Consider the following 25620-nt stretch of genomic DNA (forward strand, 5'->3'; position numbering starts at 1 on the left):
ATATATATAATATATATATATATATATATATATATATATATATATATATAAATATGATTAAAATTATATATAAATTTTAAAATTTCATAGCATTCTTCTAATACTAACCTACATTCTTTACGACGGCACAACTTATGGGAACTTCCCATTTCAATTTTAAAAAAAATGCAACTTTATAAAAAAAAAAAAAAATCTCATTGCGTAAGAAAATAATTTATAAATTGAGATTTATAAAATATTCTCAGAACTGGCTGGTTGGTGATTCAACCAGTACAACCAGTCGGCCCAATCTAGGTTTTAATATATTACCCCAGAAAGCAATAGCAAGGAATGAATTCAACCTTTTTCCAAAATAAAAAATAAAAATAAAAATATTGCAGCAAAACCCTTATTTTTGTAAATTAATATAATTTATATAAAATAGAAGAATATGTCTCAACAACATTTAAGATGATTAACTTAAGATATAAAAAAAACAAAATTCTTGGAAATCCTCCAACCATCACCTGATTTTGGAGCGAATTATTAGTGACTGGCTTTAGTTTAGCTGCAAATTAATTGAATGGCTTCAGCTGAATTGCTTACATGATATGCTAAGTCAGATCTAAACCAAGCCCTGCCTAGCTGGGTTTACGCCCCTGCTCACCACAATCGCTACCTTGTTTGCTTCGGAATACTATTATTTAATAGTTTGATCACTTTTTTCCCCCAACCATCGATCCTAAAACCGGACAATTAGGATCACGTTACCAACCATATATTTTATCATCCATCATGCAAGTCATGTGGGGTCTTCGCCAGCAGTACTTTCAATTAGTCATGGAAGGAAAATGGGATGAGACTATGATTGGGCACAACTTCCGAAAAATGTAGGGCTAAAATAAATGATAATTCAATTTTTCATGAGAATTGTGCTTGCTTCTACAATTGCGTGCTAACAATAGTAATAGGGTGGTGGATGGGAAGGACTAATCTTTACTCATAAGTTCAGCATTTGATAATAATTTGGCTGCAGGTAAACATTCAGAGTTTGGAAAAGGCCTAGCCAATTTTTCAAAAATGGGGAAAGCGTTCAAATAATCAAAAATTAAAGAATACGTGCTATAAACATATGTTTTAGAACTGTTTATATTAAAAATAGTATGAAAGAGGTAAGAATGATAAATGATGGCAAACACATTGAGACAACATGATCATCCACTAGGTTGTAAGGCATGTGGATCTCTAAAGTAGCTTTGGCTAACTTGGGAACAATTCATAAAATATGCGGATGCACAAATCCGGTTTGTTTGCTGATTGAAAATAATTCTGAGAATCATTCAACCAAGGGAAAGAAAATGAGAATAATTCAAGGATTTTCTTTTAATAATCTGGAGAACATTTGTTACCGTGAACACAGATATCTACATCAATATACATCATCTGCATTTGCTGACTTTTGCATTGCCCCAAAATGGGGATCCAGGCAATGGACTGTTTCCCATCCTATGTACGTGGACTTTCTGAAACGGCCAACACCCTCATAACCATCCCTCTATTTTGAGAACAATGGTGGTAAGTCTCCAGTTTTTTTAACAAAAGCCACGGAAGAATTTTCCATGCCACATATTTGGAGAAACACCTCCTAAGGTTCAGATGTAAATTCTCCTCCCACTAAACATGGATGCAACCACTTGGTGGCTGGTCTTGTTTGCTTATGGTAGTCTTTGTTTTCTCCACTTTGCCTTGTATCATGCATTCCATGAAAGTAAATTTTTCCTAATAAAAACAGTAGAGAAGATGATAATCTTGTATTGCTATTTTATTCCACTATATTTACATTGCTAATTCAAAGTAATTTAAATTACTTTCAGTGTGTAACTTAGGGAGCATATGTAACTATTGAAGCTGCATTAGAAGTGGTGTTCCATAGATCCATAGGAAGCTCACAGGCATAGGGCAGATTTATCAGGCGACATGGATATGGGGACCCATTAAAATTCAACCGCACAGCATGGTCATTTGCAGATACTGAGCTAAAAGATTAGCCATAATGTTCCAAAATTTTGGCATTTTAGCGTAGCATTTTAGCTAAAATAAAATGCCTTACCTAAAATATTCTTAGATCCCTGTCCAAAGTTGCGTTGGATAACTTAACGCATTCTAGCGGGTCTATCAGAATATTCTTTGAGAGAACTGGTAGATATGAATATATTTTTGCTGGGAACTATATTCTCATGGTTTAGATCTAGGCAACCACATGCTTGATAGGTCCATCCGATCCCAACTTTTTAGATCCTTTCACATAAATCCAAATTCCTCTCTTTAATCAGCTTCATGTCTCTGCTAAGCATACGTAAAGTCTCAATCACTCTTCAGGCCATTTCTCACAAAATAATGGAACCTTGCAATGTAACTTATTTCAGATTTCGCTGGGCCAAACTGCATTCGAATGCCCAGTTACGGGAAGCCAAACAAGCCCTTACATTAAGCTCACTCCACCTAAAACTCTTAGAAACCTATGCTCATCTGATGTGCATGGACCATTTGCTAACGGCCTATCATTTCAGCATCAATCTTTTGAAAAAAAAAAAAAAAAACTGCCACAACCTATAATCCCCGCTCGAATTCTTAATAGTTTATAATGATGTTGCTAACCACATGATCCTTTTATTTTTCTGCACAACATACAAAAATAAAATGTGTGATCTTGTAGAGGTAAATATTGGCCAACTCCTTTCATGTTCCTACTAAAGTTCCATCCAGCTAATGAAAACACTTGCTTCTGGTTTCTAAACCACCACCAACTCCATTACTTGGTTTCTACTGAATTTTCCAATAAGCAACAGCAAGCAACCCTTCAAATTGCAGATCACAGTCTGATGTCCCAGGGTATCTTGGTGGCTGTCAGTTTTTCACAAAATGGAATCCTGCTCTGTATGAAGCCATAGGATGTGAAATTTGATGTCTGGAAAATGCAATATTTGAACATTTTGTTTTGATTTCACTTTCCTATCGAATGATGGGACCTACAGAACAGATCCTTTTTACTAACAACTCACAAAGATGAGAAAAGTCCCAAGATTACAGAAACTAAATACAGCTGTTCACAAGCAATGTACGTTGAGGACTGAAATAGCTTGGAGAGAGTAAGAAAAACTGCTTGCCTCTGTATAAAGGATAGACTCTGGTTTTAATCCATTAGGCATGAATCATTCATCACCCATGGCCAGCTCCAGTGCATAGTTATCCCGTTCCTGCATGGCAAGCCAGTAGTTAATTGATCAAGAAATGAAATCAGTGTAACTCCTCACAAAATTCTGCAGAACACAGAGATTTTATTGGAAGCAATTACGAATACATATAATGTGCAACTAAACAAAGTTCATATTAATTCAAATTATGTGCAAGTAAACAGAATTCATACCATGTGTTGCAAAAAACACATGGTAAGTAGCATGTCGATACCAGCTTATGCATACATACACCAGCTTTGTATGTATGTATGCAATCTAATTATGCCTCTTATCAGAGAGAAGGCTCAGAAAACTCACAATAGGTCCTCGTGCAAAATATCGTCCAAACTGGAGCCAGTAAACCTACAAAGGAAAGGAGGTTATATTTACAGATGTATATCATATTAAAAACTGTCCACCATATTTAGAAAGAAAAGAAACAGTTTACAGGTTCACTTTCTTGGCACTTTATTTTGATAGTTTTAACGGCTGTTTCTTTGGATTTTCATACCTCATCCTCATCCTGAGTTTCAACTTCAATATCTGATGATGGGAAGCCTACACAAAGTAATGCATAACCCTGAAACGAAAGGAAATAATTTTAATGATCTTTCAAACTTCTTCAACATGGTTGGCTGCAATGGATGCAGAAAAAGATCAGCAGAAATAGTAAAACAGTAATGAGATGAGGAAAAAAGGCATAGCTATAACATTGACCACCATATTTTGCCAGTAACCCCTGTTCAGAACTGCAAATTAACATAAAGATAAATAAGTACATTGCAAATGTCCAAACCAGCAGGTGATCTTCAGGCTGCCTATATGGACTACGAAATGTTAGTTATACTATTTATAACTGCTGCAACTTGTGTCGTATGTTAAGCCAATTATTACAGGATGTATATAATTCCCAAATATTTCAAAAAAGTATCAATCTGAACTGCAACAAGTTACTATATTATACATTAAAGAAAGAATGAAATAAGCCTGCAATGGTCTTTAAAAGCCCTATGTCAACACCTGATAAAAGATGGTAGTAGCAAATAAATATACAAAAGTTGGAAAACCGCTAAACTACAATAATATCCTTCACTATCAAATAGTAATACATGCAATAGTGTCTTGAATTTGCCCTGATTCAGGAATCAACACAGTAATAACAAACTCAAACAAGGTAGTTGGCATTGTAAAAAGCCTGAAGCAGCTCTCTTGATTGAATGGGAATTATTTCAGAATTCTGGTGTTTGTTATGTAAGGATCTCAAAGCAAAATGAATTTTTTTCCTTGATAACAACGAGGAATTTAGTGATTTTTTCCTTGAAATATTCTAATTCCAGAATGAGGAGGCAAACCATTTCTGTGGCAGGGTATCAAAAGGGTCTATTTATCTAAACAACTTTCCATTAGTGTATTGGACCCCGTTTCTTACTTAATTCGCACTATGCACATTCTTGATTCTTCAATGAACCCATAAATGTTGATTACCATCTAATAAGAGGGGAAACAAAAGAAACAATAAGTTGTCATTCTCCCATAAGAGGGCTCTAACTCCAAATCAGGAAGAGAAACCACAGCAACATCTGCTGACTTAATTTGTCCATGTGAACAACTGATATTTGGCCTAAAGATGCTGAGGATGAGAGCAATAACATGATTGGCTGGTATATAAGGTTTGCCGTGCCCATCTAGGTATGTCTCTGACTCTCTTGCCAACAAGGAGTCAAATTCAATTCGCAAGACCAAAATTTCTTCTTTTTTCCTTCTTCCTGAAAAGATTGAACCCACAGCTATCTGATAAGAAATTCAAAGGAAAAAATGATACTTTTCACTGAACTGATGCCTACTGCATCTTTCCAAGTGGAAGTTTAAAAGCCAATATTTCCTACTTTCTAGACGGGTGTGAACCCTCCACTCCTTATCTATCTTTCTTGATATTAAGCATGGATGAAAGTCCAACTCCGTCAAAATTGAACAAAAAAACTGAGACAAACTGTGGCTTGATAAAGAAATTTCAAGTTATGATGAACATAAAGCCTCTTAAGAAAAATTGCCTATTGCATCAGTTTTCAAATTCATCTAGTATGCTGATGTTTCTCAGGGTTAATAATTTTTGAATTTGTTATACGATAATGCATTGAAAAAATAATGAGAATTTCACTCCAAGAAAACAGAAAAGTGAAGCAGGTTATTCCAATGTGGCCTATAAGGTTAAATATAAAAGTATTCATGGTGTAGGCAGTCTCATGTACATAAGACAGGCAAATATCAGTTAATTGCAGAATCTTTACTAATGAACTGCAAGATAAAAAAGCGCGAAAGCAAAACAACCTTAGATTTCAGCTCTGCAGATATTCCAAGAGCCTCAGGTTGTTTGATTTGACCAGATTTTATTCGAACCGCGCAGCTCGTACAGCAACCTAGTCAGTGAGATTCAACCGATATCACTATCTTCCAATTGAGGGTAGAAGGATTTCCCTTTTTTTTTTTTTTTTTTTTTTGAGAAAAAGAAAGTGGATGACAACACATGCAGGAGAAGCAGATACGGATTCTGTTATATAAATGTACAGGTATTGCAGTTTTATGCCTCTTCTATACAATTTCTATCAGTAAGAAGATATAGAAGCCGAAGAAATCTCTCGCATATCAAATAATAGAAAACATACACATTTTTGGGATTCTTTTCTAAATTAACGGATGCAACTTTACAGCAAAGCATGAGGAAAGCTTGAAGGTTCCATACTCAATCACCGCGATAAAAGGGTCACTTACTATGTCAATAGAAATATCTAAGAAAATATTTGGAAACCATGCATGGTAAGTATGATTTCCGTTTTATCCTGCAGCTAGTGCAGGAAATTTATGCCAAAATGGTGTTGAAAATCGGTTCACAACGACCAATACAAAATTGATTTCATTGCGATTAGCAATTCGAGGTAAATTCCCATGGCGGCGCCAATATGAAGCATAAGAAAGCTAGCACAACCATGGTAATCAACTAAAGTTGAGAATATATATATATATATATATATATATATATATGTGCGTGTGTGTGTACCAAAATAAAGCTAGGCATAAGCATAAGCAATGCTATAGAAAGGGATTCCTATTGGGGTGGGGTTGGGGGTGGGTGGGAAGGAGTTGTACCGTGGCGGCAAGCAAACGGGAGGGAGATGTTCTGGGATTCGGCGGTGTGGAGGATGTACTGGTCCTGCAGCTCAGTCCAGATCCAAAAATTAAGAAGAAGAAGAGAAAATAAAAGAGATCGTTGAGTCCATCAAAACAATGGAGTTGAAAAGCAGTTTATTACCTCGGGGACCAGGAACTGGTGGACGACTCCCCGCAGGCGATCGTGGACGGTGACACGGTGAGTGGGCACCGGCACCGACGAGGAGGGGGATGATGTGGTGGTCGGATTTGAGACGACCTGCTGCTGCTGCTGGAGCTCTGCAGTGATCTTGTTGGGGCGGGAGCGCTGACCGCCATGTTTTGGTATCGGGAGGAGGCGATTTCGATTGGGGGAGGAGGTGAAGAGGAAAGAAGGATGGCCGTTGTGGGGGAGGACTCGGAGATCCATTGCCATTCGCCTTCAGCGCCCCTCTCCTCGCCACTTGGCCATGTTGGAAGCAGGAAGGCGATAGTCGAGAGCCAATGGGAGACACGGAACGCAATCCGGAATCGGGTGAGGAGGAAGTGGACCAACCAATGGGAGACACGGAACACTATGAGACTGCCCGCCTTGCTAATTTGGAACCATCGCACCGCCTGTCCAGAAGGCTCGACCGGCAAGCGGGTCTCCTTTGTTTGAACCGGCTAGGCTTTTTTATTTCTTCTATTTGAGATGGACGATTCCATTTATTTAGCATTCTTGTTTGCCAATTGAAGGGAATCCTTTTTTTTTTTTTTTTTTCTTCTCAAGTGCTTGTAAACCGTCAATTTCCGGCTGTTCATTTAACCCTTGTGCCCAATCCCATATACGTTGCCTTTTCCATATGTGTCTTCTTCCTACCATAGACTTCATATAACTCGACTTTAGCTTGAATTTTTGACTTCCAAAGGGCGTCCGTTGTAGCTCTGCTAACTTGTAATGGTGCCATTTGTTGAAGTAAACCTGCTACTTGTCTGCCCGCATGCAGCTTTTCTTGCACAAAGTAAATTGATAAATACTACTTACGGTGAAAAACACCATTGGAGTTTGAATTCTAAACCAACCTATTTATCAAAAATTTATTGCTTGTAAGGCAGTTCTGAGACTTCGAGCTTCAAAAGGAGAAACAACTTTCTTACTATTTCATACTTTCTAGTTCCATCATTTCTGTTTATCTATTCACCTACTTCTGCATCCATTTCCACTAATTGCTGCAGATATACATCTTATATGTATTCTTTAAATTAAGGATAACGACGGCCCTTCTGTATCTTCACACATTGACCATTACATATTTGCCATCTAGAGTCATTTTCTATTATAGACTTCGTGCCTAGAATATTTTTCCACATGTAGAAACTAGGAAGGGCTTGCTCCAAACCTAACATCTCTATGAGAATAGAAATAAATCTCTAGCTATACTTTTAACTTAAAGTTAGCTACCCACTTGAGTTTCGAGTAAAAGTAACTACCCATTAGAAAAATAAATCTCTAGCTATACTTTTAACTTAAAAATAGCTACCCACTTGATTTTCGAGTAAAAGTAACTACCCATTAGAAACATAAGTTAACAGCAATTACCCATTTTAACTGAAAGGACCCTTGTACCCTTATATCCTCATATCTTTTAAAATACTATAGTATTATATTATCATAGTGTAGTATTCCTTTATAACAAGATAGTATTACATTATATTAGTATAGTATTACTTTATAATAATACAATGTTGCTTTATTGTATTATATTAATGTAGTATTTTTTTATAATAAAAAAATATTATATTATATTAGTATAGTATTCTTTTAATGGTGTAGTATAGTATTACTTTGTAATAGTATAGTATTGCTTTATAACTACCAGAATAATTGGGTCATTTCATTTTCATTTAGATAATTACTTTTAAGTTATATTTCAAATATGTAGCTGCTTTTACTCAAAACTCAGATGGGTAGTTATTTTTAAATTTAAACTCAAATGGATAGTTTTTCCTTATTTATCCTACATATTAAAGGAAATGAGAGAAAAAACTCCTTTCCAAAATTCAAAAAAAAAAAAAAGAAAGACAATCATAGAATAATTATCTAAAATCTCCACAATTATTTTTTAAAAATACAAAAGTTATCTAAATAATTTACAGATATCTAAATATGTTATTACCACGCATAGAAGAAATATTTTAGGAACATGTTTTAAAGTTAAGTTAAAAATTTGACTCAAAAATATTTTAGAAATCTATATTAATGTTGATTTCAAAAGTTATCCTTTCAAAAAAAAAAAAAAGCTTCCATGCATGAAAAGGAAAAAAAATTAACATAAAATTTAGATTTGAGTATAATTTTTATAATTATTTTAGAAAAAAATATTAGCCATATAGAGTCTAGACATAAGAACTTCAAATTTAGAGTTATTTTAGAAAGTTGAAGAAAATTTCAAAAAATAAATTTAACTATAAATGAGATTCTTCTTAATTATTTAAAAAATATTATTCATTTATAAATGAAATAATAATTATTTTTAGAAAGCCATTAACTAATTTGATGCATGTAGAAAAAAATTTAAAAATTCAAATTTGAGTGGAATTTTTTTTAATCAATTTAGAAAAAAATTATTAGTCAAAATCGAAGTACACAAAAGAAAAAAATAAATTTAGAATTATATTAAAAAGCTATGATTATTTTAGGAAGTCATGCTAAAGTTAACTAAAAAGTTAACTAAAACTAACTTCATCCACTCCCTCTCCAGCATCTTTGCCTCTTCCTCTTCGCACTCCTTCTCCTGTGCCAAAACCGCAACCCCTCTCTTCCCACCATCCATGCCTCCAAAAATAATGTAGGGCATCAGGCTGCTAAGATGGTATAAAAGGGCTTCCTAAACACTTCTGACCTTCGGCCTAATCATAAAATACTTATCAGTGTAACTTTCCAAACACTCTTGACTAATGTTGCAAATAGGTTGGGTCCGATCCACTTCGATTTGATTTGACCCATTTTAAAAAATCCATGGGACTGGATTAGTTCTAAAATTGAGTATGTTCTATTTTTTTGATTGGGTCTAGATTCATTAAATTTTAATGTGAATCATCCATTTGATTTCTATATCAATTTAGATCTTCTATTTAATGATCCAACCCAATTTGAATCCAGTATATCATTACGATCCGAATTCATTTGAGTCTTTAAGTTATGATTTAAAACTTATATGAACAATATATTTAATATAAAAATATATTCAGAATTATTTTTGTATCCTAATTTATTTTGAGAACAATATTATTACTGTTTATTTTGTGTAATTAATAGTAGTTGATCGTATGGTAGTTAAAATGTAGTTGGCTATAGACTTTTATCTGATGCAGATCAAATCTGGATTCAAATCTTTTGGATTGAAGCTGGATTATATTTGGACTCAATCCAATCCAAATGACTCGTTGGATTGAAAATTCTAACCATGGACTTGATCTAACCTAATCCGATCTTTTATTGGATTGAGTATGAACCTAACATTAGGATCGAATCAAAGAATCAAATTGGATCGGGATCACTCGTGACCGGACCTGACCTGACCCATTTGCACCCTACCCCTCGCAAGGCACAGCCAGTTGCCATTGGGTCAATCAAAGCCATCCACGTTCGATCGGACTCAATCGGACGGTCAGGGATACATGATGGCAAAAGGACTTAAAAGCCCTTTGGGGTACCGTCGAAAGAAAGCGGGACAGCTTGAGTCATTGTATTGATAGATAGGGTCCAACCTTGAAAGAGGATTAGTAACGTTGTTTGACTTGACCGAGGAGCAGCACAACAATAATCGGTGGGCATCCGTTGCGTTGCTTTTTGCTGGTGTCCGATTCTGGAATCACCGGCGAAATCCATCCTCCATATTGGAAGCTCCTTGGGGTTTCTGTTCGTGCAGAGTCAAAGGAAGAGAAGGACAGAAGGAGGATGCCCTCCAAAAATTTCCGGAAGCGGAGCCTCGAGCAAGACCCTGACTCCGAAGACGAGGAGGAGCGCAGGTACGCATATGCATGCCTCTAGGGTTTGTATCAGGCGAAATCGAAGAGGATTCTAGGCTAAAATGCTCTTTTTTCTTTTTCTTTTTTTGGCCAGGTTGGCGTTGGAGGAGGTGAAGTTCCTTCAGAAGCAGCGGGAACGGAAGCCGGGGATCCCCGCCCTCCCCATCGCCGAATCCGTCCCTCGCCGCCCCGGCGAGAAGGCTGACGCCGATGGCGAGAAGGAGGACCTCGTCCTCCAGGACACCTTCGCCCAGGAGACCGCCGTCACCGTCGAGGACCCCAACATGTATTTATATCAAAACTAATTTCCTTTCTTTCTGTCTTTATCTCTCCCTCTCTTTTTGCGGGCGCGCGCCTGAAATTAGTATCCTTTGATCCTTCCTATCTTTAATTCAAAGGTTGAAGTATGTAGAGCAGGAGTTGGCCAAGAGGAGAGGCAAGAAGATCGATGCTGGTGACAAGGAAGAGAAGGATCCCATGGATGAACTCTATATTGTGCCCGAGCATCTCAAGGTCAATAATGACCAAAAAAGAGAATTTTTCGCCCCTTTTGAGCGTCACCTTCTTGCTAGTTAGATTACGCATTGAAGTGGTGGTTTTTCTGTGATCGGTTTTCTTGCAGGTGAAAAAGAGGAACTCAGAAGAGAGTTCTACTCAATGGACCACTGGCATTGCTGAGGTTCAGCTTCCCATCGAGTATGTTTTGTCATCTTCTCCTCCATGCTACTTCTTACCTGCCTGTAATTTTGATTTTCCTTATAAGTACCTGTAAATGTTTATGCTAGTTGAGAAATGTATGTATGCATGGCTTCTATCCTTGTAAGATTTCTATTTACAAGCATGACTTAAAATTGAATCATGATTATTGCTTCGAGAATAGAATTTGGACTCTTTACATTCAACTTTGAGAAAACATCAGCTTCAATGACTAAACTCATAGAAGATATTTCGACCAACTATTTGCTTTGATATCATTACCTGCAGCAACCATTATAGTTTGTTTGCAAAATTTAGGCACCTTGATTGGACTAGGCCACCAAGATTTCATTATCACCTTGTAGAATGGACTATTCTCCATCGTGGGAATGGGTGGTTTCTTTTCCTAGGACTGTACTTGAGAAATGCAACTGCCATACGTTACATTCCCCGTCTTTTGTACTTGCTTCTCAGAGAATCTGTTGGTTTCCTCAACTTGCACATTCAGGGGAGATGACTGGAAGAACAGTTGGAAGAGGAACCTATAATAGTTCACATGACTGGGATCCCCAGGGAAGATGAAAGGGGAAATGATACTTAACAGTACAATGTAGAGGGGTGGGAATTGGAATTTGCTTGGATGCCTACAAGCTACTTAATGCTTGAACAGCATTGGAATTTTCTACTTTAAATCTGTGGCAATTTCAATAACTTTGTATGAAACATCACTTAATTAAATTTAATATAATATCTCTGTTATAACAGATTATATTATTTTTTTTTTTTCCCAAACTAGCTTCTGTTTCCAGGACCAACCTCACTTTGTATGTCCAAATCCTATCCACTCCAGTTCTAGTGTCTGACCCATGCTATGGCAGTTGATTTACCAATTGACATCTTGAAATCTTCTTCTACCTGGATTTCTTCAAAGTGTGTTCCTAAAAAAGTAATAGATATGCTCTTACCTGTGGAAATTTTAAAACTTGGACTTGACAAAAATGTAAATTTGGCTACTTATCTTGATGTCAGATGTAATGCCACCAATCTAAACAAGGCCTAGGTTACTCAATGAATATCATTGAATTCTCACCCAAAACCATTTTTGCAAATGTGTACATATTAAGGCTACTTTGTCTTTAAGAGTCTAAATCTCCTTTTTCTACAACCACATTCTACTCATAGTTAAAATCATTAAGCTATCTCTTGTTACAAGATCCAACAAATAATTATTGCTGAATGACATGTTTTTATAGCTGAAGATTTGTGACATATATTATCAGTGTCGATCAATTGTGCTATAGTTGTTGAAGTGATGCTAGTGGCATTTTGTATGTAATGTTTGCCTAAATGGACTAAATGTGCTAGAGATGATTTCAATAATGACATCAATATGCATTCTTTGAGTCATATCACTCTTGTAGCAAAATGTTTTAGCTAAAAGAGTGTAATAGCATATTGTTTCATAGACAGCAAGAATTAAATTGCTCTCTTTTTTCTATTAGCTATATACTGTGATTATTAGGCCTCTTACTGCCTGGCATAAACATGCAGTTCTTTAATGCTGCAGATATAAGTTACGAAATATCGAAGAAACAGAGGCTGCTAAAAAGCTCTTGCAAGAGAAGCGACTTGCGGGTAAAGCTAAATCAGAGTTGAATATTCCCTCAAGTTACAGTGCTGACTATTTTCAACGTGGTCGAGATTATGCTGAAAAACTTCGAAGAGGTTTGTCATGCATGTTGGACGTTATGTCTCCTTTTGCTTATTTGTTTATCCTAGAGACTTGTATCTTGGTTTCCTTTAGCTATTTAGGCTTTCAATTTCAACAGTTTCTGAAGTTTTGCTCCAACTTTCATTGTTTTGATGAAAAAAAAAGGAAAAAAATCGTAATTATTTGAAAATTTGCAGAAAAAAGTAATGCAATATTAGGAGGTTCAGAGTATTTTTTGTTATATAAGTTTTTTATTTATTTAGTTGAAATTAATATTTGATATAAGCGAAACTTATCAAGTGTACAAATTACCAAACTTGTGAACATACATACATACATACATACGCAGTTGCCAAGGTCCATACTAGTGCATACTGCTGTGTACTGAGCATACCACACCATACCAATACTGAATCGAGACTTAGGATGGGAGGCATGCCGAGTCTCAGTCTGCCGAACCAATCTCTGCACTGAGCATATACCAGCATTGTATTAGCATGATAAAGGTATAAAGTCTGGTGTTGAGATTGTGAACCTTGCATATATATATATAATAAATACACATGTGCATAGTTACATACATACATACAAACATATATACATGCATAATTATTTATTTCTTGAACTTCACTTATTCAAAAATTCATTACACTTAGAAATTTTAAGCTTTTTTAGTATTGCTGCATTCAAATCTTTTTTATGCTTTTAAAATTCACAATGTTTTTGAATTTGAGCTTTTTTCTTATATACTTAGGTTAAGTGGTTATTTAGTCAAATCCATGCAATTATAGAATTTTATATTTATTTTAAATGCACAAGATAATATTCCTTTGAAAAGTCCTATATTTAGCTGTAAGTCATTATAAAGTAATTTAGTAAGGGACTTTCCTGATGCCTCTACCCATCAACTATTATTTTTATTGTCTATCTGCCCTTTTAATTCAGCAAAAGAAAGAAATTGTTGGAAAGTTGATACTATATAGCTTATATACTTGAAAATAAAATGATACAGTATAAAGCTTAAGCTTAATTTGGACTGAAAGTAGCAAAAGTGACTAAAACTGGGCCAAAATTTGTTAGTTTTGGCTGAAATTGAATAAAATTACCAAAACCAAAATCATGGTTGACTTTCATTCTGATTTCAATGTCACTAGTTCACAGGATTGAAACATGGAATAGCTTTTTCACATACGTGGACAAGACTGCATACATCTGACCTCCTCAGACCTCATAGTAGCAGAAACCTCATGCACTAGGCCACCCCTTTCATTTTGATTTTAGTGGAAATTAAAAACCTCTCTTTTACTCTTGAGATAAGAGTTAGCAGGTGAAAAGATAGTTACTATACACAAGACTTTCGAAGCTTGTTGTTTAACTGGAGTGTTATCATAATTTGTGACAGTATCAACTTGATCTATTATGGGTGTTGGGGGTCCTGCAGATGTGGTTTATGCTAATTAAAGAGAAGTATTGATAAACAAATCAGCCAACTTAAGTAGTGGCAGCAATAGTTTTCATCCTAGTGAATTTGAATATTAATGCAAAAGGAAATTGACAATCCATGAAGTTAATTAAAAAAATATGCTTTTGCTATTTATAGAATATGAGATTAGGTGTCTCGGTGATTTAATAAGCTCAAAGAATCTTTATGATATTCTTTAAGCAAACTTTTCATCCTTTTGGCTTAATGTTTTGGCTGGGATTCTTTCTCCTACAGTAGGTGCACTATGAGATGCTATTTAGACTAGCACATATAACACTATGGAAAAGCCAGTTCATAGACTGAATCATCCCTGCACAGTGCAGCATTCATTTTTTACCAAATCTTCTATATTCCCAACATTTCTAAGTTAATTTTTCTGATCTTGTAGTAGTATTGCTTCATTTCCTGGTTTCCGCTTTGCCATCTCTTTGTAAATATAAATCCTTTATTGCTAACTACATATATTTGGCCTGACTGCTATGTGTTCCTCTTATAATCCTTAACAATTGAATGAGTGGCCTTTCTTATGTGTTATTTTAGCCATCCCCACACTTTTTAATTGGGTACATCAATTATCAGCCTTTTTTGAATTGTAATTGTGTTTTACTCATGCCTGATACCACACGTGTTTTGCATTTAAGGCACTCATCGGTATTAGTTTTTCTACATGCAGAGCATCCAGAATTGTACAAAGACCGAGGGCACAAACTAGTGAAGTGGCAACCAAATCGACTGAAACTAATAATCCAGATGTTCCAGGGAGGAGGCAAGCTGCCACAGATGAGTTCATGCTCGAGCGTTTTCGCAAGAGAGAAAGAAATCGTGTCATGCGCAGATAGTAGTAGATGTAAGTCCGCAACATTATCTCAGTCAACAAGAAAGGCCAGGAGTGGCTTTTATTTTAAGTATTGTCTCTGTATCATTGTTTTGGTTCTAAGAATTTGATTTCCACTAATTCAAAAATGCAAATTTCTTGTGAAGTTAATGAACATTTTTAATTGATATTTGCATTTTATGGGATTAGTTTGTTCTAATTGTTGTTTTTCTTCTTCTAAGTATGGTAAACTCTGGGCAATATGAATAGTCATGTCAAAGAGACTTATTTTTCATTTGCTGCTGGCTATGTACTGATGCATAATCAGTTGTGTGCTAGTTGTTTGTTGCTTTAAGTGGTGGTTTTTTAGATTAAATAACTGCAATTTTGTAATATCTGTTTTTTTTCCTTGTTAATTTCATTTTTCACTAGTATTCTCTTTTCTTTCTTTCATATGTCTAGCCATAGACTTTTCAGCAAGACTTTTTTGACACTCATAAGATCAGATTATTGACAAAATTAGCCATATAAGAGATGGATTATTTTCTTGTTGTGGGGACAGCTTCTGTTATATTTTAGATTGTTGGGGTCAAATATGTTCAGTTTAGATAAATGAGAATCATCTTTCTTGAATTTGAATAAACCCCAACTATCAACATCCCAGCGTGTTTTGTCATGTCCTGTATTGTCCTTTCACTGCTCACATTCATCCACCTCTCCTCCCATTACCATCATTATCACATCACTGTCATCCCTAGTTGTTATCCTCCCTTCCATTATGCCCCATCCTCCACCTTCACTTCCTGCCCTATCCCCTCTGTCCCTTCCTAATCCCCTTGTTTAGCCACCAACCTTCACCCAATTCCTCCACTATGATTGCTAACCCCCTTGTTTAGCCATCGCCTTCACCCAATTCCTCCACTATGATTTCCACAATGTTCATGGCATGTGAAGGGTTGATGAATGAGAGCATGTTGGGGTGGTGGGCTTGTGGCAGAGGAATGGGATGGGTGAATGGAGCAAATGAAGGACAAGGGTGGTGGAGGTGGGTTATGATAGAGGAAGAGCAAGATGGTCGATGTAGTTGGTGGAGGAAGGGGCTAGTGGTATTGATCTTATGGTGGAGGATGGTGGAGATGGGTTATTATGAGTATGGATGGGGAAGCAAACGTGAAGTGGCCATGGTGGAGCTAAGGCAGAGAAGGGGTGGAAGTTGGAACATGTGGTGGGACCAAGGAGGAGTGGATGGTGGTGTGCAGTGAATGGACGAGGGGGGTTGGTGTGGGAGGTAGAGAGGGAGAGAGGAAGGATGGTGAGAGAGAGGGTGGTGCAAGCCAAGGAGACCTAACATTAGCTTCATAGTGGAGCGGAAGATTATAATTATCTATGAAATTAATCATCTTAAGGAAGATATGATCAAAACCTAGAAGTTCAAAAGCAATAAATTAATTTGAAAACTGGAAGGCTAGGGAAACTAGATCTACAACCTAGGGATGCCTATTAGCTTCTTCGCTTTGCGACCAAAGGGCTTCTACATGTTAAGGAATCCACCAACTGATTCGTCGAAGTATGTCATGACCAAGGAATCCCCATCGTTCCCAGAATCCGTCGGGACTTGCACAGAATCCACTACACAAGAAAAAGGGAGAAAGATAGCACCCAAAAGAAAATAATTCTCATTAGCTGGGAATACAGGAGGTACATAGAGGGTATTTATAGGCTCTAGGATGCCTGTGAGGGATAAGGATGACTGATGTTATGAGAGTCCTTGGTAAAATTTAAAAAAAATCTCCTAAAACACCTAAACTAAGACTTCTCACTGAAAGGGTGCTTCTACAAGAAAATGTGTTGCAACGACGACCTAGCTGTTGCCAGAATGCTTAAGGCAATGCTTATGCTATCGTAGGTTTTCTTCTGACATGAAATCTATCAGTTTTCTCCATTTGGGCCTTCGATTCGGACTTGGTATCTAGTCCTTTGGATGGTTGACACTGTGCTATCCGATTTGAAGGAGTCAGGCTCAGTGTCAGTTGCTTCATCTACAAGTCTTCTACAAGGAGGCTTCTGATGGTGAACATGGATCTGTCAAGCGTCTTTGAATGGTAATTACATTGCCATTGCAATAGAGGTGGGACGTGGACCCTTCTCACTATAACCACGATTGTGATGCTCTTGGAAGTCTTTTGATAGTGAATGCAGTGTTGTTAAGCACTTCTTCTGACGGTGAATTTGTTCACTATCAATTGCCTCCTGATAGCAGTTAGCTTGCCATCAAAACATTTCAGGCAGTGGGATTTTTGCTACCAGATGCTTGATCCACATGGTTCCTTGAGAGTTCTCGAGCCTACATATGACCCTTTGATGAGTCTAATTCATGAGGCCCCAGGTAATCATCACTAGAGTAGTCGAAACCTAGCCACCTATTGGACTGTGATCTTGCTGAAATGAAGCGTAGAATAATCTTATCAAATTCCTCTTAGTATTCCTGCACTAATCTGGAACCTTGCTTCAGCTGGAGCATCCAAGTGTAAAGGGTTTGGGAGTAGTCACAAAGAATGTAGCAATCTTACAGCTTTCATCTGAGCCCACATTGTGATGGGTCTTGCACCACAATAGACTCAGCTGTGCAAGGTAGACCGCCAGATGCAGGCTGGGCCTTTTCACTTAGCTTTAACAAATTGGACTTGCTTCCGATCGGATAAGTGATGCCAATTGAAATAGTCATTAATTGAAGCTAGCTAATTTTGGAATGCTGCATGCTCCAACTTTCTAAAGAAGTCGTCTATGGTCAAGCGTACTATTTTATTTTATCCTTGCCATGTTGCTGGTTCTGGTTGTTATTATGGCAATTATGGTGTGGTGAGTTACCAGCATCAGACTCCTGGTTAGGATTGTGCTAGGGAAACTAGGAAAGAGCTGGCTTGAATACTATTATTTGTTGATGTGGGTGGAGAAGGCTTGACTTTAGCTTTAAAGTAGTGGAAGATTGTAAATATCTAAGCAAGAATTTAATTGTCTTAAGCAAGATATGACTTAAATCTAGAAGTTACAAAGTAAGAAATTCATTTTAAAAACTAGAGGCCTAGGCAAACTAGATCGAAGAGCTAAGGTACCTAGTAGTTTCTTCACTTTGTGACCAAAGAGCTTCTAAATGCCAAGGAATTCACCAATTGATGCCTCGAAGCATGCCACAACCAAGGAATGCACCTATTGGCCTCGCTGTCATTTCCAAATTCTATCGAGACTTGTACAGAATCCATTAGACAAGAAAAAAGGAGCAAAATTGCATCCCCCCCCTCAACACACACAAAAAGAAAAAAAAAAAGAAAAAAAAAACTCATTAACTTGTGAAAACAAGGGGTTACAAGGGATAAGGACAGCTGGGTGTTATACCAGTTCTTGAAAAACTTGAAATAAAACTCGTAAAACACCTAAACTAAGACTTCTAGCCGAAAGGGTGTTTGTAGAAGGAAAAGTATTTTGCCAGCATCCTAGATACCGTCGGAATGCTTCGAATGGTAGTTATGCTACCGTCAATTCTAATTTGATGGTGAAAGGTTCACCATCGGTTTTCTTAGTCTTGATCTTCAGCTCGGACTGGACCCCTAGTCCTTCGGGTAGTTGGTAATGTGTGGTTGGATCTTCTAGAAGGTGGTTTCTGACGGTGAATATGGGATTGTCAAAAATCTTTTGATGGTGATACATTACCATCAGAATAGGGTGGGATATGTACCTTTCTGGTTTTGATGGTGATTGAAGCATTGTTGGAAATCTTCTAATGGTGAATGTGGCACTGTCGGGCACTTCTTCTGATGGTCAGTTGTTCACCGTCAATTGCCTTTTGACTGCAGTCGGCTTGGCATCGGAATGTTTGTGCAGTGGATGTTTACCAATGGATCAGAGCTTGATCCACATGGTTCCTGGAGAGTTCTCGGGCTTCCATATGAGCACTTCCAATGGATCTAACTTGTAGTGCCCTAAGTAATTATGACTAGGGTGGTCGAACCATAGGGTTACACATCTCTGGCTTGCAGCATACGGGAATGGTTTTTCCTTTTTAAAAATTTAACTTTCTAAATCATTGTATTTGGCATAAGCTCTAGGGTAGTCAAACCATAGGGTTGCACATCTCTGGCTTGCAACAGAGGGGAAGGGTTTTTCCTTTTTAAAAATTGTCTCTAAATCATTCTATTTGGCAAAATCTTGATTCAACGGCTCGAAATTTGATCCAAGTGGATGCTTTTGCTCTTAAGAAGAAGTCAGTCCATCTTATCGTATAATATGGTGTTCAGCATTCAGTATTAGATATCTATGGACCTGGAAAACAACCAAGCTGCCATGTAAGGTTCACTTATGTTATCTAGCAATGAAATTACAAAATTTTTCTAACATGTATGGAGCATGAAATTGGTTGTCCTCAAACTATGTAGGTACTAATGATGAAGCAAATAGTTTAGACATTGTATATCCATTATTATTTGAAAAATGATCACTAATTGCTAGAGGAGAGAGCTGGTTGGCTCTTGATTAAGTTTGAGGAGCGGTGATTAATTGCTTTCGTTCTTTTTTTTTCTCTGTCAAGGAAGTTTATTTCAATTAATAAAGAAGCAATTACCAAGAATATTTGTTTTGCTTGCCAATGTAAACTCAATGATTCTTGGAGGGGCAATATTGTGAATTCTTTGTATATTGGTGCTGTGTAGAAAAGAAGTTTGGTGATGTGTATGAATATATAATGTTCCTCCTATACCTGCATATGATGTTCCAGTGAGGGAAATCCTCTTGTACCTGCCTATTAAAAATGACCACAAGAATTTCTTGCATATTTTTCTTAAATTAAATTTCTATTACTTGTTTCTTGCACCATCTTCTGTACTTCAAAATCTTACTTGAGATCACCTTTATTCTGCTGCAAAGAAGCATGAGCATCTAGTCCAGGATCCACAACTATGCTGATAAGACTAGGCATCAGATTCAGTAATACTATAACTAACGTTAAAGTATGTACTATGGCAGTTCATATGTTTGTATCATCTGAGAAACAAGCAGCAAGAGAGATCTTACTTGTTCATGGGGAAATGGCTGAATTCAAAGTATATCAAGTTTATGATGAAGTGAACTTCAGCATATACGGTGATCATATTGAAATGGGCTGCTTTTTGTTGAAGTCGAAGAGTGAACAAGATAAAGATGGTGAGAGAATAATTTTTGCTGGGAGGTTAGAGGCAGGAAAACTTAATCGTGTCATTGATGAGGATGTTGCATCCCTTGAGGTAGATAGGCAAGCGGAAGGATTGCGGAATTGCTACTTTGGGCGATGCTCAAAATGGTACCACACGGGCAATGTGCTGAAGGAAGAAAGTAATCTGAAGGAAATGTAAGCTATGGTCTGTATTTGACTGCTTCTAGGTGACAGTTTTTTCCATGAAGTTGGTTTCGAAGATTGATATTTGAACTTGTCAATCGACTTTTTACTGTCATTTGGAATCCCTTTTCGCCTATAATCTCAAAATTTTGGTCATTAACTATTGAAAAGCATGGCTGCACCATGAGGTTTATAACTTCATGGTATGGGATGCCCCATTGCATGAGCCAAATCAGCACAGACCAATATACCGGACCAATAAACGTGATTTCATGATGTCATGAACATTATGGGAATTCATAATGCCTTTGCTGACTCTTATTTTTGTAATGTGCCTTTAGATACTTGGGTAAACACATACCATTTCAATATCATAATAGTTGTCAGTTTTCAGCTAAAAGTATGGTGGTCTCACTAGTTTGCTTTAGCGGGGTGCTTATTGGGTGTAATAAATGTATAGACTCTCGAATAGATGTTTCTGGAGTAGTCTGTAATAAGGATGCCATATTTCTCATTTTAGTGTTTGTAAATCTATAAATTCATATAGTAATTTGTTAATGACATTATTAAGTTGATATTAATCAATGCTCTATTGCCAAGAGTTGGTACGTTGCCAATGAAAGATTAGATGATGAATTGGAATAAATTTAGGTGTACTGCGTCATTTATTTTGATCTTCAATTTTTGCCCCAGAAATTCACGAGCAGCTTAACTTACTGGATTCTGCTGTTCTTTGATTCCTGGATAATCGCAACAACCATGTGACGGTGCAGGCTATGGTAGAGATATAAATAAAGGCCATAGTCTCAATCATCTTTTTTCCAATTTTATTAGTTGTTGATGAAGCTGTATTTGATGAGGATTGTTGGTTGTTAATGACAAAGTTATGTCATCGAGACTGCCAATCAGTGTGTAACGTTTTCTACTAATGTTCAGTGGGGAATTAAAATTTCAGGTCCTATTGAAGTTTACAAGCACAACGAAATATTGTATCCACCAATCGTGGTTTATTATCCTTAGTGTACTAATATTAAGCACATCAGATCAGGTAATTATTCAGCAAACATGGTGGCTCCACTGGCTCTTGTATTTTTCCCCCCCTCAATTTAACGAAAAGGATGGTCGGTCCTGGAATCAACTTCAGGACTGCTCTAGCTTCTATTGAAGGTATACAAGTAGCTTGCGAACAGAAGAATGGAACCAAGGGGAGCTTTGATCGTTTATTCCACAGAATCATGCTGCTAGGTGGGCTACTTTTATCTAAGCCACAGCCTAGGTAAGGGATAATATGATACCTTAAAGAGGGAAGAGGAAACAAATGAGACAAGAAGATTTTTTTTTTTTTTTTTGTTGATTGAAAAATGACACAAGAAGATCGCAGCGGCATGCTGTTGCTGCTGTGCGCTGAAACTCCAGATCAAGTGTTAAAATTGGATTGATGTGGCGTAGGTGTCGCCAAACTTCCAGGTGGAAGGTGCCACATTATATGCGGTCTTGACCTGACCATCATCTGTCTGCACCCGGAAGGACAGGCTCTGTCCATTCAAATAGGTAAGGCTGTGCCAGTTCATGCCCCAGTTCCTACTCATCACCATCCAGTCGGTGTTGGATCCTTTGATCCACATGCCGGAGACGACGCCACTGCCCCCTACATTGGACACTAGAACCAGTTCAAAGTAGTCCCTGCCATTGATGGTTAACCTGATGCCTCCAGTCCTTAGGCATGAAACCCTGCAGATGTATGGGAATGTCGATTAGCTTATATATATATATATTTATTTTTTTTTTTTTTTTTTTTTTTTTTTTATATTATTATTTTGTGCGTGCGTGCGTGCGTGTGTGTGTGTGTGTTTTGCTTCGCAAAAAGTTGCACTCGAGAATTGCATTACCTCCTGTAGTAAACGGGCACTATCCCTCCTCGGTAGATGGCGATGGTCTCCCAGGCGGGCTGAGACATGTCGAAGTGCTTCCTCGGTGGGTTGCACCACCCGCCATTGTCGTTAGGCAGGTTGTAATTGGGCGGGCAGTAGTTGGTGGCTGTGACCGTGATGGACGTGCCCTTTCTGCACCACGGTGAGCTGCTCGCATCGCAAACTATCTGGAAGCACATACCGCACGAACTGCCGCTGTTGAACAGCGCCGTGCTCAGCGCCGTGCTCTTGATGCCATATCCATCGTTGTATAGATTTCCATACCCACAAGCTCCCCCTGCGTTCATGCGACGCTTGCTCAAAATTTATACCTGGCCCAAAGGGATTTAGACGGGAAGCATGCAGTATTGTATTTTGGAATCTCAGAAAGTGGGGATCGGATTTGATAATGGTCTGTTCATGTTGGAAATTGATGAGAAGTCTCACAGATCCGAGTTCTTAATTTGCCTAATTTCTTTTGTGCATTGGGTTTATTGTTATCAAAGTCAGGCTTTGCTTTGTGAGTTTAGTATTTGATGCGCAAGACTAGACTAGAATCATGCATGCAAATGATTAAAGCAGCCCGAAACAAATGTCGGGTATAAACATAGATGAAAGGCCAAGGAAATATTATGGGGGGTCACCCTACCCATGGTGCCAGAAGCGTCACTTCCTCCATAGAATGTGGCAGAGGCAGGTATCCATTGAGCCATCGATCCTCTGGAGTCAGAGGCGAGCAAGGCCAGCAATATCAGCAGGGTAGCTCCAAAGTAATTAGCAGTCTTTTCCATCGCTCTTCACAAAACCGGAAAGAGGATAGGCTACTAGATTGCTTTGCCGAATTCGATCCATTACCTCTGTTTTTATAATGTACCACATTTTAGTTCTTCGACTGCTTCAACCACTCCAGATTTCCTCTTCTATTAAAGAAGAAGCACGATCATATGTCTGCTGCTTGTTTTAGTTGACTGCATCCAAACCCGTTACTTCCAAAATTTGACCTTCAATTTAGTATCCCATGCTAATTGGCATGAAATGCAAGTTATGTAACAGTTCAACTTGGGGTGTCCTGCAACTTGATCGGATTCCATATCCCAAGTAGCAGCATTTGCCGTAAATTTATTATGATGCGTACCTGCGATGTCAGAGGAAACGCGTTTTCTTTTCAAACTGTGATATAAAAATATTGCTATCGACAATGGATCGATCGTACCGTACCAGAGCCTAGAGCCGGTAGCCACCACAAATGGAGGTAGCAAAGTCGTACCTGCCGGATGGAGAGGACTGAAGGAGCAATCCAGCTCCGTCTTATTTAAATCCTAGTCAACCTAACGATCATTCTTTCTCCAATATTTTTTTTTTCACTTCACTACATCGAAGAAGCTCGTCAGAACATGCACTCGCGCATTACGAGGAGGTGCACCGGAAGTTCGCAAGCACTCACATGTCTAATTCAAAGGTCCATTCCATACGCTAGAGACAAAGGAACAGTACTAAGAACACCGGCATGGCGGGCGGCTTCTCTTAAGATGACGTCCGTAGATGTAATAGGTGTATACTTGCATCAGCATCACGAACTGTGAACGTTAAGGTTACAATATACCGTACGTGAAAGGCTTGAGGATGAAGCAGAGTATGATCATAGGCTTTCTTGTTCATGCTTTTCGTCAGACCTCAAGTATACTGCACATGGTCTCCGCTCAACCTCTCTAAGCAACCCGTGGTGCTATTCCCATGTGGAAAAGGAAGGGGGAGGGAGGAAGAGAGAGAGGGTAGACGCATGCAGCCTGTGCATCCTGAAGCGCAAGTCAACTCTTTGCCAAGCAACGATTTGGTCTGGTTCCCCCCAACATTGCACATGCAGCCCCTGGTCACCATTAATTCATCAATTACCGGGATATTTGTCCATTGCTTTCACAACGGTACTCTTGCAAAAGGCTAGCTTCAAGAATATGCTCACGCCATTTCTATCAGCATGAGATTGTTGGATGAAGGAGATGATCTTTTTTTTTTTTTTTTTTTTTTTTTTTTTTTTTTTTTTTTTTTTTTTTTTTTGCGTTTTTAGCATCTCAAACTGATTGGCAAGGTATTGCCATTGGCTTTGAGTGCAGATTTGGACTCACGGACATGATCCCTTCCCAACAATATAAAGATATTCTAGTTATTTTGTTCTATATATAAGAAGAATTTACAAACATCATCCCAAATATCTTTGATGATCATAGTCATGATATTGTTCTGTAATAACTACAACAATAATATCCGAGGAGTGATGATGATCCTACCTTGTAGTGCAGTGACCATAAAATTTCCCAGAAAGAGATAAATACATGGGAACAAACTGTGCCCTCTTGAGTCTTGATGGGCATCGGGTAGAACCACTAACAGCATTCCAGCCCCTATTGATACACAGTAGGCGTTGTTGGGAGAGTATGAAAAATGTAACCATCTTATTCCAGTGCCTGTAGTATCATCGGTGGATTTTAGTCTAGGTTAAATGCGAGATTTTTTTTTACTCTGCTCTTTTATTTATTTAACAATGCTTTGTTCAAAAACATGGTGATCTTAAGACGGATAGCACCAAGTCGAATAAATTTCAGCCTTACTATTAAATATCGATAGAACTTTTTGGGGCCGGATAATAGCAATAAGCAGATCCACAACCATCCAGGCCATCCAGTGGATCCTCACTGGAAGTGGGTCCAAGCCAAATTTGAGTCGGGCTATGGCCATGCCCAAGTAGTTTTGGATCCTGATCCCTAATCAAAATCATCGGTCATCAACTAGGGTTATCGATTTATCGACTCCCTGAAGCTCATCTCCCTCATCACCGGTCACTAGTCGTGTCTCCTATCGTTGGCCAAGCATGGTTCTTTTGAAATACTATGATCTCTCTCTCCTTTTCTTTTATCTTCACCGCCAGCCCTATCATTGTCATCTTCTCTTGAGCAGCATCGGCAGCAACATCACCTTCTTCTTGCCACCATCCAATTTTTTGGCTTATCGCTGCTTCACCTTCTTTCTAATGCTGCTTCGGTACTTAAGTCGAACTTAGGCTAGTCGGTTCTCTAAGATAGGGTCGACAGTGGTAAATGCCGAAGATTTGACCAGGGCAGCGGTTGTGGAGGAGGAGTGCTTGAGCTTGGGATCGTTGGTGAGCGCATGAGAAGTTGGGAAGAATTAGGAGTGGAAAGGAGTGATTTATTGGGGGATGTAGGGATAACATTGTCATCTCTTCTCCTCTATTCTTTCTCTATAGGTCAGACAT

General features: G+C 37.9%; 3 protein-coding genes across 5 annotated transcripts; 1 reads left to right on the forward strand and 2 right to left on the reverse strand.

Moving 5' to 3' along the window:
- Positions 1-1338: 1338 nt before the first annotated feature.
- On the reverse strand, positions 1339-6914 carry LOC105035741 (ferredoxin C 2, chloroplastic). 3 transcript variants are annotated; one of them, XM_073259707.1, is made up of 7 exons: positions 6523-6914; positions 6360-6423; positions 5544-5632; positions 3727-3795; positions 3534-3578; positions 3147-3236; positions 1339-1758 (listed from the first exon to the last, which is right to left on the reverse strand). In XM_073259707.1, exons 1-6 carry the CDS (start codon positions 6793-6795, stop codon positions 3192-3194), a joined length of 585 nt encoding a protein of 194 aa, XP_073115808.1. In that variant the 5' UTR covers positions 6796-6914; the 3' UTR covers positions 1339-1758; positions 3147-3191. The 3 variants fall into 3 exon arrangements, with proteins under 3 accessions (XP_073115808.1, XP_073115505.1, XP_010909719.2); XM_073259404.1 differs by lacking the exon at positions 1339-1758 and adding an exon at positions 2916-3008; XM_010911417.2 differs by lacking the exon at positions 1339-1758 and having other exon boundaries at positions 2916-3236; positions 6523-6913.
- Positions 6915-10137: 3223 nt separating this feature from the next.
- On the forward strand, positions 10138-15372 carry LOC105036013 (protein COP1 SUPPRESSOR 2). Its single transcript, XM_029263033.2, is given in 7 exon segments — positions 10138-10373; positions 10468-10659; positions 10772-10886; positions 10996-11069; positions 12637-12794; positions 14937-14963; positions 14966-15372. Coding segments are annotated over 7 exon segments (774 nt in total). The 5' UTR covers positions 10138-10302; the 3' UTR covers positions 15103-15372.
- A 5974-nt stretch (positions 15373-21346) lies between these two features.
- LOC105035732 (expansin-A8) lies at positions 21347-23172 on the reverse strand. The gene is made up of 3 exons (XM_010911407.4): positions 23002-23172; positions 22332-22650; positions 21347-22173 (listed from the first exon to the last, which is right to left on the reverse strand). The coding sequence occupies exons 1-3, from the start codon at positions 23141-23143 to the stop codon at positions 21867-21869; spliced, it is 768 nt and encodes a 255-aa protein (XP_010909709.1). The 5' UTR covers positions 23144-23172; the 3' UTR covers positions 21347-21866.
- Positions 23173-25620: the final 2448 nt, after the last annotated feature.

Source organism: Elaeis guineensis, chromosome 1, assembly GCF_000442705.2.
Source record: "Elaeis guineensis isolate ETL-2024a chromosome 1, EG11, whole genome shotgun sequence".
Lineage (NCBI taxonomy): Eukaryota > Viridiplantae > Streptophyta > Magnoliopsida > Arecales > Arecaceae > Elaeis > Elaeis guineensis.